The sequence below is a fragment of the Branchiostoma belcheri genome, unplaced genomic scaffold (genome assembly GCF_001625305.1).
Source record: "Branchiostoma belcheri isolate BF01 breed outbred unplaced genomic scaffold, Haploidv18h27 scaffold9, whole genome shotgun sequence".
Taxonomy (NCBI): domain Eukaryota; kingdom Metazoa; phylum Chordata; class Leptocardii; order Amphioxiformes; family Branchiostomatidae; genus Branchiostoma; species Branchiostoma belcheri.
Genome location: NW_017804575.1, coordinates 3,344,716 through 3,360,859, shown reverse-complemented (window position 1 = coordinate 3,360,859; position 16,144 = coordinate 3,344,716). Strand labels below are relative to the sequence as shown.

The window sequence follows — 16,144 nt, the reverse complement described above, 5'->3', positions numbered from 1 at the left end:
CGACCTTTGAACTGACCTGGGTCACATGAGGGTGGGAGGAAACCCTCCATTTTTGTGTGTTTTCCATGTAAAAGGTAGGTTTTAACGTAAAATTAGCGATTTTTTTACGCAACTAAAGTTGCTGTACGCGGAGTGACACTTTTATGGTGTAATTCTAGCATGAGGCAACGCTTTGAAACTCACCAAACGCAGGCTGTTTCTCCTTGATTTAGAAAGCAGTTTGATACCTATTGCTGAATTTTTCAAGTACAGTACTAGTGTTCTTTCTCGTATTTTTTCATGAAGAGAATTATTGCATGACAAAAATATGTATGCTCATAATGGAATTATGACAGTATGGTGTAAGTTATGATAATATTATGACAACATCTTACAATGGAAACTGTTTTTTTCCAGGTGGCTTCTCAGATAGAGAATAACAAGAGAATTTGAAGGTTTTAAAATTTAACTAAGCTTCAACTGAATGTAGTGTAATACCAGACAAGAGGTTTAAAAAAATCTTACAAATATGGCCAACTTGATGGACCAGTACGAGTCTCACCAGTACCGCGGGAGCGGTCGGACGCAACGTCAGTCCAAGGATTCCATCCCGGAGCCGATATCCACGGGTTTCATCAGCGCCCGTCTCGAGGACGAAGTCCCCATCTTCAACAAGCGGAAGATCCAGTTTAAACCGCGCGACCCCATCACGCATCTCAAGGTCAGTAACAACATGCTGGTGCTGGCCATGTCCAGTAACCTTCTCCTTCGGATCGACCTTGAGAATAAGGAGAACACGGACGAGGTGGAGATCAGCCACTCGCTAGACAACCGGCCGACCAAGCTTCACCTGGACCCACTCGGACGCCACCTCCTCATCTCCATGTCCAATCAGGAGACTCTATATCTCTCGCGGAACTCCAAGAAGCCGAAACCGCTGGTCAAGCTGAAGGGCTACGTGATCGAGAGCGTGGGGTGGAACAACTACAACACCAGCGACATGTCCACGGGTCCCATCCTGTTCGGCACGTCCCGCGGGCTGATATTCGAGGGGGAGGTCGTTTCGGAGGACGAGAGCAAGTTCTTCGCGGGCGCGGCGGATAAGTACTTCAAGCAGGTGTTCAGTCTGGGAAAGGAAAACCCGTCGCCCGTGAACAGTCTCCACTTCGACCGCATGCCGCACAACTCCCAGTCGGAACAGAAGTACTTCATCATGGCGACCACTCCCGGACGCCTCTATCAGTTCATCGGAACCATTCCCGTCACCAGCGACCCGCCCATTTTCCAGCCCGTGTTTGCGAATTACGAGGACAGCCCTGCGCGGTTCTTAGAGCTGCCGGGGAACTTTGGATACAGCGATCTCCAGTATTACCACCCTAAGGGCATCAAGTCTGCGCCCGAACAGTTCGCCTGGATGACCGGCCCGGGGGTTTACTTCGGCAACTTCGACCTCAGTCCGCAACAGAACCAGGACGTAACCTCGGACAGCAAACTCATCGCGTACCCGTCGGACAACAACACCTCCCAGAATCCTCTCTCCATCGTTCTGACGGAGTTCCACATCTTGCTGGTGTTCCCGGACTGCGTGAAAGCCATCTGTCACCTGAACGAACAGCTCATCTTCGAAGACTTCCACCGTACGGGAACGTTCGGTAAACTTCTCGGCATGAGCCAAGATCCCATCAAGGGTTCCATCTGGTCCTTCTCGGACCAGGCCGTGTTCAAGTACAAAGTCGTACGGGAGTCCCGCGATGTTTGGCAGATGTACTTGGACCGTGGAGAGTACGATCTGGCCCTGGCGTACTGCAAGGACAATCCGGCCAACAGGGACAAGGTGCTGACCAAACACGCGGAACACTTCTTCCAGGAGAAGCAGTACGACAAGAGCGCCATGCTGTATGCACAGACACAGAACTCCTTCGAGGAGGTGGCGCTCAAGTTCATCCAGGTAAGGAAGCTTGTCAATGTCAAGTGCATGATTAGAACATGAAAGTGCAGACTGAGGAACTTTGTACTACAAATAACAGAAATTCACAATCTACATACTGCATCTGTTTGTAAGTTTTTATATGTGGCATACATGTATGGTGACCTCGTTTTTATAATTGTTAACTCAGACTATTAATTTGATAATTATAAGGTTATGAGTTCAAATCCCTCACTCAACTTAATGTGAAAATGAATACATAGTTTAATTTCTAGACATCCTCTCAGCTGGGATGCCCAGGTTTGAGGAAAGCTACATGTTGAGCATGTTAAAGAACCCACCACACTTATCGATAAGACACCTTCAGAGAAAGGTTCCATCCAGATTTGAGTTGATGAACGCTATCAGTTCATTCTCACATAGCTATTACATACAATTTTTTGTTTTTGTTTAGTCTAACATAGAAAACTGTTGTGTCATTCCTTAAGGTACATGTACACGTTTTGTTTAATTAGGTACAACTGATCACTGTACCCTTCATGTGTATAGTTTAGTGTAATGTAGAACGTACACATAGAGTCGAAATATTTTTTAGCCAGTAGTTCTTTATAACACTCTGTCAGATACAGTGTCCGTGGACCATATTATATAGCATTATGTTAGACACATACCAACTAGTAATCTTGTCATTTGCCATACATTGTACCCGTGACAATCGTTGTGCGATAAACTTTGACTTGACTTGACTTGTACAGTTTAATAGATATAAGTGTACTTTTTGATACTAGTAGTTAAGTTTACATACACATATTCCCAAAACATATATACATGTATGTTGTGTTTGTTATACCCCAGATGGACCAGCAGAAAGCCTTACAGACGTTCCTGTGGAAGAAGCTGAATGGCCTGAAGCCTGCGGACAAGACCCAGACGACCATGCTGGTGACCTGGCTGATAGAGCTGTACCTGAACAGGCTGGGCGCACTCAAGGAACAGGGGCTACAGAACGACGGCAAATACTACACACTGAGGGACGAGTTCAGGAAGTTTCTAGCTCACCAAAGGTAGAAGTGACTTTTTTATGTCCAATCTGGACAAAGAACGATTTGTAATTGTGCAATTTGTAAGCTGAAATATTTATTTACACACTTGTATGAACGTTAACATAACTGTTTTGTAATAAATGAGGATTTACAGCCTTCTCAAAAAAATTTAGAGTAGGTGGCTGATAAGAAAAAGTAGCAGGCGAGCCACGAAGTGGCTCGAAGCGAGCCGCGCAGCGGCTCGCAGGGGGAGGGTACGGGAGGGGGGTGGCCCCCCCTCCGTTGGGGGGGTCCGGGGGGCCTCCCCCGGAGGAAATCGTAAAAATTAGACCCCTAAACATCGTTTTTGGTACATTCTGAGCAGCTTTTATGGCAATCTTGTGGCTCCAAAATTTACTGTTCGTGCACAAATATTCCGGAAAAAGGCTGTACTAAAATTGTTTGCCACTCCGATCGTATTACGCGCGGTCCTTGCGCCCGGCCACAAAATGCAGAAAAATAAAGAAAGCATATTTAAATGTCAATTTGATCGAAAACATAATCATTGGGATGTGAAAAAATGTCACAGTTTCGCTTTTTGGAAGTTTTGTTTCTGTTTTGACGGTTTAATTCTAGCGGGGTGCGATCCATAAATGCCCTATGGAAATTCACCCCGCGTCCCGGTACACTGACTTCCGGGTTCCTTGAACAAGAAAATTACGAGAAAATGGCCAAAAATCGGCGTAGAGAAATATACATCTTCCCGAAAATTCTTTTAATTATGTATTTCTTTAATAGGATGTTGCTTAGTAGTCGTAGAAAAAACGTAGAAAGCAGCGTAAATGTGTCTCTTCTTCACCGGCGAGAGCCTGCCGGCGAAGAAAAATCTTCCCGCGCTGCCGGCTGCTCGCCACATCGCTTATCCAATCAGAATGCAGGTCATGTGAGGTGAACCAATCACAGCGTCGATCGCACGCTGCTACTTAATATTCATGACAAGATGGCGCCTGAAAGCTCCTGTTTTTGTACAGCGAAGCGGAGTGTGCGTGTTTTTATTCCGGGGTTTTGACGCTGATTTTTGGCTAGCCGTGATTAAGCTACAAATGCCACACTAGTGGAGACAACAGATGAGTGATCATTTTACGATCGACAAGAACTTTTGATGAATGAAACAGCTGTGAAATCTCGCTGATGGCGATTTGTTTTTGAAAATTTGTCTGTGTATGAAAGATATGAACACGCTTCTATACATGTCTTGATATTTTTTGACGTGATTTGTACTAGTTATTTGTAGCAGGAATGTTACTAGTGCCGGGAGAAGTTGGGAAGGTAGCGGCTTGATAAATTTTCGTGAGCAACGAGTTTACGAAGCAAGTTCCGCCTAGCTCGAGCGATACAGCTCCGCGGATACAACTCGAGCCTCGAACAAGACCCTCCCCCCGTAAAGTTTCGGCCGCTCTGGCCGGCCGCGGGCCGCTCGTAGAAGCAAATGCTGACTCGTGCTCTAGAAATCTGCACAGGAGGCTAAGAAAGAAGCAGTTTTCAGATCCAGAAAGCTAGCAGAAATTTGTCTGAAGTTCGTCAGAAGAAATGAGCCGGTGAAGTTTGTGAGAAAATGTAACGGAGCTTACTTGTTTTTCTGAAAATTTAGACGAAAGTAGCCGGCGCAAAAATTTGAAAATTTTGACGAAAGTAGCCGGCGCAAAAATTTGAGTAGGCGGCGATTTTCGCCGGTAGCCGGCTTGTTTTGAGAAGGCTGATTTAGGGTTAGTTAGGTCTACCTTGTGACAAATTTTGCCTAATTTGGGAGGGCAGCCTCTATTTTACACTAAACGCTAAAGTTAAGCTTTACGAACAGTTCTAGTCACTATAGACAGCTTCTTAATTTGTGTTAATGGGAATAATTATCCAAGGGACCACCAAAATCTGGTCACATTGCCCAGGTGGTCCCTATGTACCTGTATCTGTATAGCCAGTATAAATGCCCCTCAGCGTAACACACTAGCTTAAAGGTGGTCACTCGTACATAGTGCTGTGTACTGGTTCGCTGGACCAGTTCCGGACTTGTAAAAATGTTTAGGTTCAAGTCCAAAGGAACCTAGAAAGTCAAGAACCGATTCCAGAGTCCAGAACTGAATGTAAACCTCTTGACTTGAATCCGGACCTGAACCTAATATAAATGTGGGTTTACAGTTGGTACACAGCACTACTTGTAAGTTGACTCTATACTCTATGTATATGATGTGGAGACAAGTTTACTCCAAATATATCTCTACCCATCTTCCCTTCCCAGAGTGAAGGACTGCCTGAGCTTCAACAAGAACACGGCGTACGACCTGATCGCCAGCCACGGGAACATCGAGGACCTGGTGTTCTTCGCCATGCTGATGCACGACTACGAGCGCGTCATCAGTCACCACATCCAGCACGACGACTACAAGGCCGCACTGGACGTCCTCACCAACAAGCAGGGCGACACCGAGCTGTACTACAAGTCAGTCTGGCTGAAAGAATCCTTGTTCTTGTCAATCCATTTGTGGTATTTCAAGTTCATGGTGAAGCAATGTGGTGGGGGGTGTATGTACAGAAATCTGAATATATGTTTGCAATGTTGAGGTGTTGATTGCCTTGCTCTGCATTGGTTGGTTAGTTTTTTTCCAGTGCAAGGCTCTAGCGTCCGTCAATTACCAGAACTTTGCGGCACCTGACGGAAAAATTTTAAAACAGATCCGTCAAAGTTGACAAACAAAATCAACAAAAACCTTGGGTAAAAATATGAAAACATCTGAAGGACCACAGACAACCACTGCCTCTCAAAATGCAGAAAATTGTGTTTTTGAGGGCTTGAAAATTTCCCATGGGTGGATTAACCCATCCCCATATCCAATCATGAACCTGGGCTGACGGAAAAATATTTTGAACTGGCTAGACCCCTGTTCCAGTGGTGTTTGTTTCTAGATAATGTAGGCTGTTTCAAGTCACCACATACAGGGAGGATATTTATAATTTATCCTGTTTTTAATTAAGCAGTTATAAGTTACACACTTGGAAGAAAAGGTGGACCAAATTGTCTTCATAGTAACAAGCTTAGGCAATCAGAGACAGCAGAATTAACTCCCTCTGGCAGAACATGTAGAAACTGCAGTGCAGAAACTATCCAAAAAGTGTTTAGATTTGATTAGCAAATACATTTTTCATGTCATTGTTTCCTTGTGATATCCCCATGCCAGGTTCTCCCCAGTCCTGATGCAGTACATCCCCAAACAGACAGTGGACTCCTGGATAGCCAAGGGGAGGAAACTGGACCCACAACGGCTCATTCCTGCTCTGGTCAACTACGACCACACACATGATTCCAAGTACGTGCTATTCTCTTCTGAACTACATGTACAAGCAGATATACTTGTCAAGCTTGTATCCTTATGAAAACAAGATTATGGTTTCATTTTGATAAAGATATTATTATAGCTTTTGATTTTGAGTGAGGTCAGGATGGTGTTGCATAAATTTTCTTCATCAGACTTTTCTGATATTGAAGACAAATTTTGTAACTGTGTGTGTGTATGTGTGTTTGTGTGTGTTTGTTTCTGAAACTCCCATTCAAACAATGCAAGAGTTGCCACAACATGTTTAGTGCTGCTATGTTTATATTTGTTTGCGTGACTGGCATGCTCGCAAAGCAGTATGGGTAAAGGGGTGAAGTTTGGCATCTCTGATTGTCATTGTTGCGACTGCAGGGCGAGTAGTGAAGCTATCCGGTACCTGGAGTTCTGTGTACATGACCTGAGTGTGCAGGACACGGCCATCCACAACTACCTACTGTCTCTGTACGCCAAACTACAGCCTGAACAACTCATCAAATACCTCAGGATACAGGTAATGTACAAACAAAGGCAAAAGTACAAACATTATTATATATGCCAAGCAGAACTAGAAAGATTTACTTGATTCCCTGACCAAGGTAATTCCAAAGACTTTGAAAAATGTACATACAAATGTCTTCTTTGCCTTGTAAGTTGGCAGTTATTATGGGAAAGAGTATGAAATTTACCAGTAGACTGCAGTCCCCTGTATCATCTACTATCTATCTATCTATCTATATATATATATATACATGTATATATATGCTTGCACAGCTGTGTGACCCAAGGGCTAGATAAATGGCGATGGGCACTGTCCTATTTACTGTAAGAAGTCGGAATGACGCAAACTGATTTATTTCTTTGCTCCAGGGCCAGAACCCTGACAGCGTGCCCTATGACCTGAAGTACGCCCTGCGCCTGTGTGCCGAGCACCATCACAAGGAGGCGTGTGTGCACATCTACCGTACCATGGGTCTGTACGAGGAGGCTGTCGAACTGGCACTACAGGTGGGACAATGTCTTTTACTCAGTGTGCATTCTAGGGACCATTTTCAACTGTCAGATACCTGTCTACAGAAAGTGACTTACATGTAGTAGCACAGAATAAAACAATCACATTTGTGAAAAAAGAGTAGCGGTCCATCTCTGTATGAGTGGGTCAAATCTATCAGTCTGTTCTGGCTTGTACTTACTGTACAAAACTGTTGTGTTATGCCTTGGAGACAGTTTACCAGTCATCAAACATGTGTCTGCAGAAAGTAACTTAGTGGCACCCAAAGCACATTGGAAAAAATATTACTCTTAGCAAAAAGAATAGGGTTCCATCCCTGTGTGAGCGAGTCAAATATTTCAGCCGGGTCTTCCACTGCTTATACTTACTGTACAAACCCTTGAAGACAGTTTACTGGTTATGTGAAAAAAGTTTTGTGAACTGACTTTTACTGTTGACAAATTCAAAACTGATTTATATTTTGGGGGAATCAACTAAGGAAGGATTGTTTTGTTGGTGAAGTCAGGAATGTTTTCTGGGTTTTAAGGAAGGAAGTCTGAGGAGTTTGTGTGCTATGCTGTGTTTATTTTGCATGCATGTCTGACACTGTGACAAGGTAACTGGAGTCCTCTAGACCACAACTCCTTGTGAAGTCAAGAATGCCAGCTATTCCCCACACCAGGAATCCTGTTGTGTCCTACCTTGTCACAACAGACATTAGCTAAGTAGTGTTTGGTGACAGAGAAGACCAACTCCCATGTTACAACTACATGTATGGCCCCTTTGTATTCATGTGTGCGTAGTTGTAATAACTTGTGTACTTGCTGCTGAAGTGTGGAACAAACCTTCACTTAGAGTGAATAACTTTCAGTACTGTCTGTTTATGTTTTCTAGAAATGTAGTTAAGTGCTTTTTGATTCAGCAGTAGTACCTTTAATTTTGCCAAGAAGGTTATGTTTCAATATTGTTTGTGTGTGTTTGAGCAAGATAACTCAAGAAGCAGTGGATGGATTGGAATGAAACTTGGTAGGTGTGTAGGTCTTCATGAGACCTAGAACTGTTTAGATTTTGGGCCCTCTGGCAGTTTTCCTAGGTACTGTCTACTGCAGCAGAACTTCCGGTTTTGATATCTCGTGATCTGGACATGCTAGGGTCATGAATGTTGGATGGCAGATAGCTCTTGAGATAGGGAAAAAGTGACATGAGTTTGGGTCCCCTAGCGGCTTGTTCTCTAAATTTGTTGATGTTAGACATTATGGTGTAGAGTTACTGCGTCTTTGAGGTCCAGCATGGGAAAATATGTTCATGTTCCATTAGGAGCAACTGCATGTCAAAACTTCCGCTTGGACAAAAGACCGGTGCAGCAGATATGCATGTCCACGTTTGTGTGGTGATGTAAACATTGCGGCTGTCAGAACAAAGGGCTCATGATTCATGTCACTGTCACTGATTGAGTTTGGCCACAACAAGTAATTTTTATGGATGACATCACCACGTGCGCATTAATTTTCGCCTGATTTTGGAAAAAAAAACAAGAAATTTTGTTGCCTTCTGACAGTGGTCAACATGCCGAAAATGGGCAAAGATGTCTGCTGCCATGCCGGAAGGAGGATGGCAGATACATATGAAGAGAGAAGACATGAAAAGACTCTGATTTAATGTTTTGTTTCTTACTTTGATGCAGTGTTATGTGATGCTGGCTATGTATATGCGATGTTCCCACTGAATCAAAACCATTTGTACCATGATTGAGTCAAAATTTTAAAATGCAGGAACCTTGTTTTTTTCGTCCCGTCTTGTTTTTTTTTTTCCCACTCGCATTAGATTTGGAGTCTGTGGAGGATGTCATCCATAAAATTTACTTGCTGTGGCCTGTGGAAAGTTTGTTCTAAATAAGGTTTGTTGAGGACTGCTAGCTGAAATAAAGAATTGTTTTTTTGTTTTGTTTGTTTCGCATAACCGGTAAACTGCCTTTAAATGTAACACACCAGTTTTATACATGTACATTTGTAAGTGCAAGCTGCGTAAGACTGGACTGCAAGGTTTGAACCACTCACTCTGGGAAGGTCCCCTACACTTTTTGATAAGTGCGTTGGGTTCTTTAACACTAAGTGCGTTGGGTTCTTTGACATGCGGGGTGTGGCTCTTCCCAAACACGGGGCTTCCATTTAACGTCCTATCTGAGGGACATCCCTAATCAAAGCTAGGTACTACTCATTTTCACCTGAGTGAAGTGAGGAAAGTCGTGTAAAGTGCCTTTCCCAAGGGAACAAGGTTGGTAACATGGTAGGATTCAAACCCGCAACCTCTTGGTCCTGAGCAGAACACGCTACCATTTATGCCACATGACCCCACACTTGAGAACTACATTGGGAGTATCAAGCTAGATAGAAACTGAAGTTCTAGATAGAAATTGAAGTTCTGAAAATGAAACAGAATCAAATACCTATTGACACTATTGTATGAAAATAGTCTTTGAAACAGTGTATTGTAGACCATACTGTAAATGGCAGATTGCAATTTACATATTACAGTTCTCATACATGTACATAGCAACCTAATAATTTCTTCCAGCAATACCAAGATTTTTAACCTCCTTGGTTATATATTAAACATGTAATAACTATACATTATATTTTAACATGTTCAAGTTTTGGAGGCTCCATTTTAGAAAACGAATTTTTCATCTCTTGCACGTTTTGAATTAAAACCAGTGTACAAAATACTTTTTTGAATCAGGTTGCCCAGTGGGCAACCAATGGCAAAAAGTAGGTTGCCCATCAGAATTTTAGGTTGCTCCACCTATAAGTTACTACTTTCCTCAAATTAAGTAATGTTACATGTGCATACATACGCCTTTGACAATATCTAACAGCCTATAGTTACTTAACTAATAGCCATTAATACCTAAAATTAAAAAGCATCTGCCGGCTACAGTGGTGCGTGGGCATGATTTCGTGGGGGGGGGGCATTCTTAAAATTCAGGTAGCACACTGGGCTACCTAGGTTCAAAAATAGGTTGCCCCAAGTAAAATTTGGTTGCCCGGGACAACTAGGCAACCAGGTATTTTGCACGCTGTGAAACCAATTAATTAAAAGCAGTGTGTGATTAGCAAACAGAAAAGTTGATTGACTGACCTAGACTGATGGCTGTTTGCTGTACAAATGTTTTGGCACAGTTGTGTACACATGAGGTAGCAAGTACATACACGTATGGTGTCTGATTCTAGATTAATGCTGTTGTTATGATGACCTTTTCAAGTCCACAATGTTTTATACATATAGATCTTAGTAGTGCATGGTGATAAAACCACTGCAAATACCAATATTTGAAGTTCCACAGTACCATGGTTAGGGGTGGGTACTGGTTCGGCTGGATTTGGTCTGACTCGGAATAACATCTAAAAACTAAGTCCAAAAAAGCTGAACCAACTCTTTTTTCTGTAACAAATCTTTATACATTTGTAAATAAAAATTCTATTTAGACATTTTATTAGATAATCTGGCTGTATTGATAAGGTTTAAAAAAAAATCTGAAATCTATTCAAATAACTATATCATTCCAGTATACAATTCAAATACAATTTGACCTGTCATATATATCTTATATATCTTTGAGAGATATTATAATATTTCCCCAAAATATGATATACTACTACGGATATAGTATAATCAGGTTCAGATCTGAAGCTGATCCTTTGGACCTAGATCTGTCCTTTGAATTGAAGTGATCAAGCTAAACCGTTATACTCACGTAACCATGGTAGAACTAGACTTAAGTGCTGTGTACATAAACCCATATTTAGGTTCAGTTCCAAACTTGTTCTCATAGCACCGCACCTATGGAATATACAAAATTGCATGTTGGCAACTTTGCAATGTTGCAATGTAGTCTGGGTGAAACTGTGGCCACATAACATGGAGTTTGACACTTGAAGATGCCTGATGCCATTCTTCATTTTGCAGCACAGATTTTGCAATCTACGGAAGGTTTTAGGTGGTTTGGAAAGAAAAGGGTATGTGACATGATTTTTTTTTGGTAATAATCAGCCAGAACTGTTTTTTTTTTACTTGAACCTAAACATTTTTACAAGTCTGGAACCAGTCCAGCGAACCGGTACACAGCACCAGGTAGAACTGCATACTTGAACATATGGATTGAACATCTGGATTGTTGTGTTCCAGGTTGATGTGAACCTGGCCAAGGTGAATGCTGACCTGCCAGAGGATGATGAGGAGCTGAGGAAGAAGCTGTGGCTGCGGATCGCACGACACGTGGTGGAGGAGGAAAAGGACATCAAGGTCAGGGTCATGGGGTCACCATTTAATAATTATAATAAATGTTTTATTGGTCAAACATTACCCTGCATTCGCAGCCTTTTATAGTGCTAAATTGAGCAGTGTTTATAATCACAATCAAATAAGACACATGATACATATAACATATTTGCTCCACACACTTTTGTGGAACTGTCGCAAGGGTCTGTGCGGCGCCACCAGGTGACCTCAATACGACTTTCCCCAACCAAAGTTAGGTACCCATTCACACCTGGGTGGAGTGAGGAAAGTCATGTTTAAGTTACAATACAGGTTTTCTGTCCCATCTTGTAAGGGTTTGATGTACAAGTCAAGTAGTAAAGTGTACAAAACTGGTTTATTCACCAATGTGGAAAAATTATCTGATGCAGCAATAATGAAACTATGAGGACAAGATCCACAACATATCTACTAGGTATATGATTTTCCTACCTTAGTTTGAACATGCAGGTTGTTGAATGTATCAAGTTAATAATCAACAGTACAGCATTTATGTCTGAGATTATGCATATCCCCACATAACCAATTACATTTAGAGATGCTAAACTGTAAAATAATAGCTTTTTCTTTGTCTTATGGCGGCAGGCTTCAGCTGGCTGAAGATTCTGCCAACAGTAGACCTGACTTTCAATTCCATTTTTTACCATTATCTTGATTTCACATTAAGACACTTGTGAAAACTGAAGATAAAACCACTGAACATTTCATATTTTCAGTACATGTACCTACATGCCTGTACCTCTATCCTGAAGAAACCTTGGAATGATCTGCTTTTCTGTACTGTAGTACTGCAATTATTACCATAGCCCTGTTTTCCCACAGAAAGCCATGGAGTTCCTGCATGAGTGTGATCTGTTGAAGATTGAGGATGTGCTGCCCTTCTTCCCTGACTTTGTCACCATTGACCACTTCAAGGACGCCATCTGTATGTCCCTACAGGAGTATAACCAACACATCGAAGCACTCAAGGTGGGATGGCAATGTTTGGCTTAGGACTTGAGTGTGAAACTCAAAGTGAAATGTTGCAGACAACATTTTTTCCACCATAACATTTGGAAACTACAGACAGAGTGTTAACCTTACATGCGTGAATATGACCTTATATGAGATGTTTTGCCGAAGTGCTGTGCACAATACATTACGGGTTTCACGCAAGTGCAGTACGTTCTGCCGATGTGCTGTGGGACATTATTAATACATTATTAACAATTCAGGTATGAAATGTCTACATTCAAAGCAACCCAACCCAACACAAAAATGGGTGACGAGTTTGCTAGGGTGCAAATGTGAGCGGTAGCAAAACTACGTTGCACTACCAGGTATTGAGAAAATCTTAACCTCTAGTCACTCATGACTTCCCACAATGCAATGTTCACTGTATCCCATCATGCACCCCCACAGGAAGAGATGCAGGACGCCACGGAGAGCGCCAAGTCCATCCGCTCGGACATCCAGGAGATGAGGAACAAGTACAGCGTGGTGAAGGCCCAGGGGAAGTGCTCGTCCTGCCGCTACCCCCTCCTCACGCGTGGTTTCTACCTGTTTCCATGCCAACACGTCTTCCACTCCGACTGCCTGGTCACAGAGGTCACCCCCAACATGACCTCTGCCAGGAGGAACAAAGTAGACAACCTGCTGAGAGATATCAACTCAGGTGAGAAATGATGCCCGTAGCCAGGTTTTTGAATGGGGGGGTTCTTCCCACTCCTTTAGGGGACCTAGGGGGGGTCCGGGGTTCCTAGGGGGGTCCGGGGGCAAATGAACCTTCTAAAATGGCATTTTGTGCGTTTTTGAGAGGATGTCCAAGAAAAAATCAGAGATAAATTTTTATTCATTGACAAAGAGAGCAGTGTTTCTACGATTCCAGTCCATCTTTTCAAGAAAAATCTTGGACCTTTACATAAAAAGTGGACCAAAAAGTGGATCTTCACATAAAAAGTGGACCAAAAAGTGGACCTTTACATAAAGAGTGGACCAAAAAGTGAACCTTTGAGCCTTGTGTGTGTGGGGGGGGGGGGTTATTCCGAACGGGCATGTTTCGATGTCGTGTTTCATTTTTGGGAACACTTCAAGGTTGGAGGAATTTCTTTTGGTATTTAATACAACTGACGCGCAAGAAACTCCAGCAACTGGATAGGTTTTGAAAACTGTCAGATGTTTTAAGTAACATTCATTACTTTTCATCAGTGATTTTCTTGTTTATCACATTACCTGGATGTCTATGCTTCACTGGGGTATTACAACTGCCTTGAAAAAATTCTATTCAATTTTTTTTCTCAGTTACAATAGTTTCTCTATAGATCAGTTAAAGCATGGATATGAGTACTGATGAAAAAAAAAAAAGAAAATTAGCACTCTTGCAACTATATTGCTGGCTATCTTGTATTTACATATCGCACATAGTGGTGTCAGTAATTTTTTGCAGTAAAAGATGACTTTGAAAATAAAAACTCAGCAGACATTTCAATTCAATTCGATTTCTTTAACCAGTAATTACAGCTCAGTCGATTTTGGCCTGCTTTTCAGGTAATCCTGGATACACATAAAAATACACACAACAAAAACACAGTACATAAACAAGATTTACGGTATTTTCTGTTTGATTTCAGCACCTGCCACTCCGCAGGCCGCAGCCGCCACAGACGCAACCGCCGCCACGACGGCGATGTCAAAGGGCGAGCAGCAGAAGAGCGAGCTGGACGACCTGATCGCGTCGGAGTGCCCGTACTGCGGAGAGATGATGATCATGTCCATCGACAAACCTTTCATCGAACCTAAAGAGTTTGATGAAGTCATACAGAGCTGGCAGTAGTGGTGAAATAATCAATTAGGCCACACCAATTTAATTTCTTGGTTAACGGATTCGCCCGCTTCATTTTTTTCTGATTTGCAAATAAAAATAAAAATTCAGAATCAACTGCAAAATGCTCATATTTTGCCCTGAACAGTTGAAAACAGTCCTTTTCATCCTAGTTGTTACAGTTATTCCATCTTTCAATGGAGTGATATCATTAAAAGTTCAAAATTCATTGTTTAAATTTTGAACCAGCCTGGTGTGTTGACTTCATGGCTCCTATCGTACCATTTTGGGCCATAATAAGATGCCTAGGCCTGTTTTTATTTTTTAAATTTTTTCACCCACCCGCTCCATTATTTTCCTAGAAAAATCCGTTAACCAAGAAATTAAATTGGTGTGGCCTTACAGTATATACAGTGGTATACGTATGATATGAACTTTAATCTGTATCTACTAATATGTTTCTGGTGTACATTCATACCTGAAAAATGCTTATATGTCACTGTCTTTTTTCCAACCTTGGAAAAAAGATTGAAGTCAACCAAATTGAGTAGTCATGAATCAGACTATAATGTTAGACTGTAAAAATACTATAATTATGTGGTTTAAAGCTCTGGTAGAATTTGTGGAATTCATTTACTAGTAATTTTCTCCACATCTTTGATGGAGCAAGTGGAATAGGAAAATATGACATTTTATGTAGTACATGTATTGTTTATATGAAAATTTACGGTAAAAGGTTGAATGCTGCAACTGCAAGCTAGTTTGTAAGTAATGTCTGGAAAAAAGTTTATTAGTATTAAATCACTGGAATTTACGTTCAATTTGTGTATTTATATAAATTTTTTGACATTTTGTGCTTAAGGTAACGACATTCAGAAATCAGTGTTTGTTGTTACATGTACACTGTAGTCTTTAAACATTAAGTGTAGCTATCAATGCTGTAATACAATCAACTATAGTCTTTGAACAGGCAACCACTAGTACCAGACACTAGGGGTGGGTACCTGTATAGAAAATTCAGGTCCAGCCCGTCCAGGTTCGGATCAGGTTCAGAGGATCATGATCAGGTCCAGGTCCGGACCTAAACCTGGACCTGATTATTGTACTGTGTTGTACTATATCATATTTTGGAGCTCGAAACACAAGTATAGTCCACTCTCATTAGTGTGTTTATCTAATCTCCAAGCAGTTCCCTTTTGGTGGCAAAAATTGGCCAGGCAGTATCCATTAGCCAGAGAAGGTCTGCGGCCACCGGTGGGGGTAGTGACAAAAAAAAAAAACGGCCATATTTAAAAAGGTGACGATCATTCCCCCACAATCTCTGCTTGGAGAGTAGTGTTTATATACTGTATCACTTGGTAACTTGTGGCCTGTTAACTTTTTTGTCAGCCTAATTAAAGCTGAGCACAGTTACAGAAAGAGAGAAACAGGATTTAGGCTAATCCAGTTTGATTCAGAGTTATTTTCTTTACCTGCCATGACCAGATTATCTAAAGATGTGTATACAATGTACTGAAATGTACATCAGGTCCAGTTTTCACGTTTTTTTTTTTTTTTGGACTCGGTCCCCGAATGTTGTTCCGGTCTAAACCGGTCCGGCTGAACCGGTACCCACCCCTACCAGACACTGCAGCTGATTGAACGGAAATAAATGCAGGAAAGACTATAATATAGTTTGACCTGCTTGATGAGTTACATTTTACTCTTGCAACCTAAGACATTTGACCCAGGTAATTTGCATCCCCT

General features: G+C 41.9%; 1 protein-coding gene across 1 annotated transcript; it reads left to right on the top strand.

Annotated features, from left to right (window-relative positions):
• Positions 1–475: 475 nt before the first annotated feature.
• Positions 476–14,464, top strand: LOC109487682 (vacuolar protein sorting-associated protein 18 homolog). Its single transcript, XM_019791707.1, has 10 exons — positions 476–1,927; positions 2,762–2,970; positions 5,222–5,422; positions 6,159–6,287; positions 6,666–6,804; positions 7,161–7,298; positions 11,467–11,583; positions 12,421–12,567; positions 13,000–13,252; positions 14,208–14,464. Exons 1-10 carry the CDS (start codon positions 509–511, stop codon positions 14,408–14,410), a joined length of 2,955 nt encoding a protein of 984 aa, XP_019647266.1. The 5' UTR covers positions 476–508; the 3' UTR covers positions 14,411–14,464.
• The last annotated feature ends 1,680 nt before the right edge of the window (positions 14,465–16,144 follow it).

Excerpts from the sequence above, each read along its gene's own strand:
- LOC109487682 (XM_019791707.1), top strand. The coding sequence starts at position 509 with ATGGCCAACTTGATGGACCAGTACGAGTCTCACCAGTACCGCGGGAGC. Across the intron at positions 5,423-6,158 it reads GACACCGAGCTGTACTACAA|GTTCTCCCCAGTCCTGATGC; the intron begins GTCAGTCTGGCT and ends TCCCCATGCCAG. Across the intron at positions 12,568-12,999 it reads AACACATCGAAGCACTCAAG|GAAGAGATGCAGGACGCCAC; the intron begins GTGGGATGGCAA and ends GCACCCCCACAG.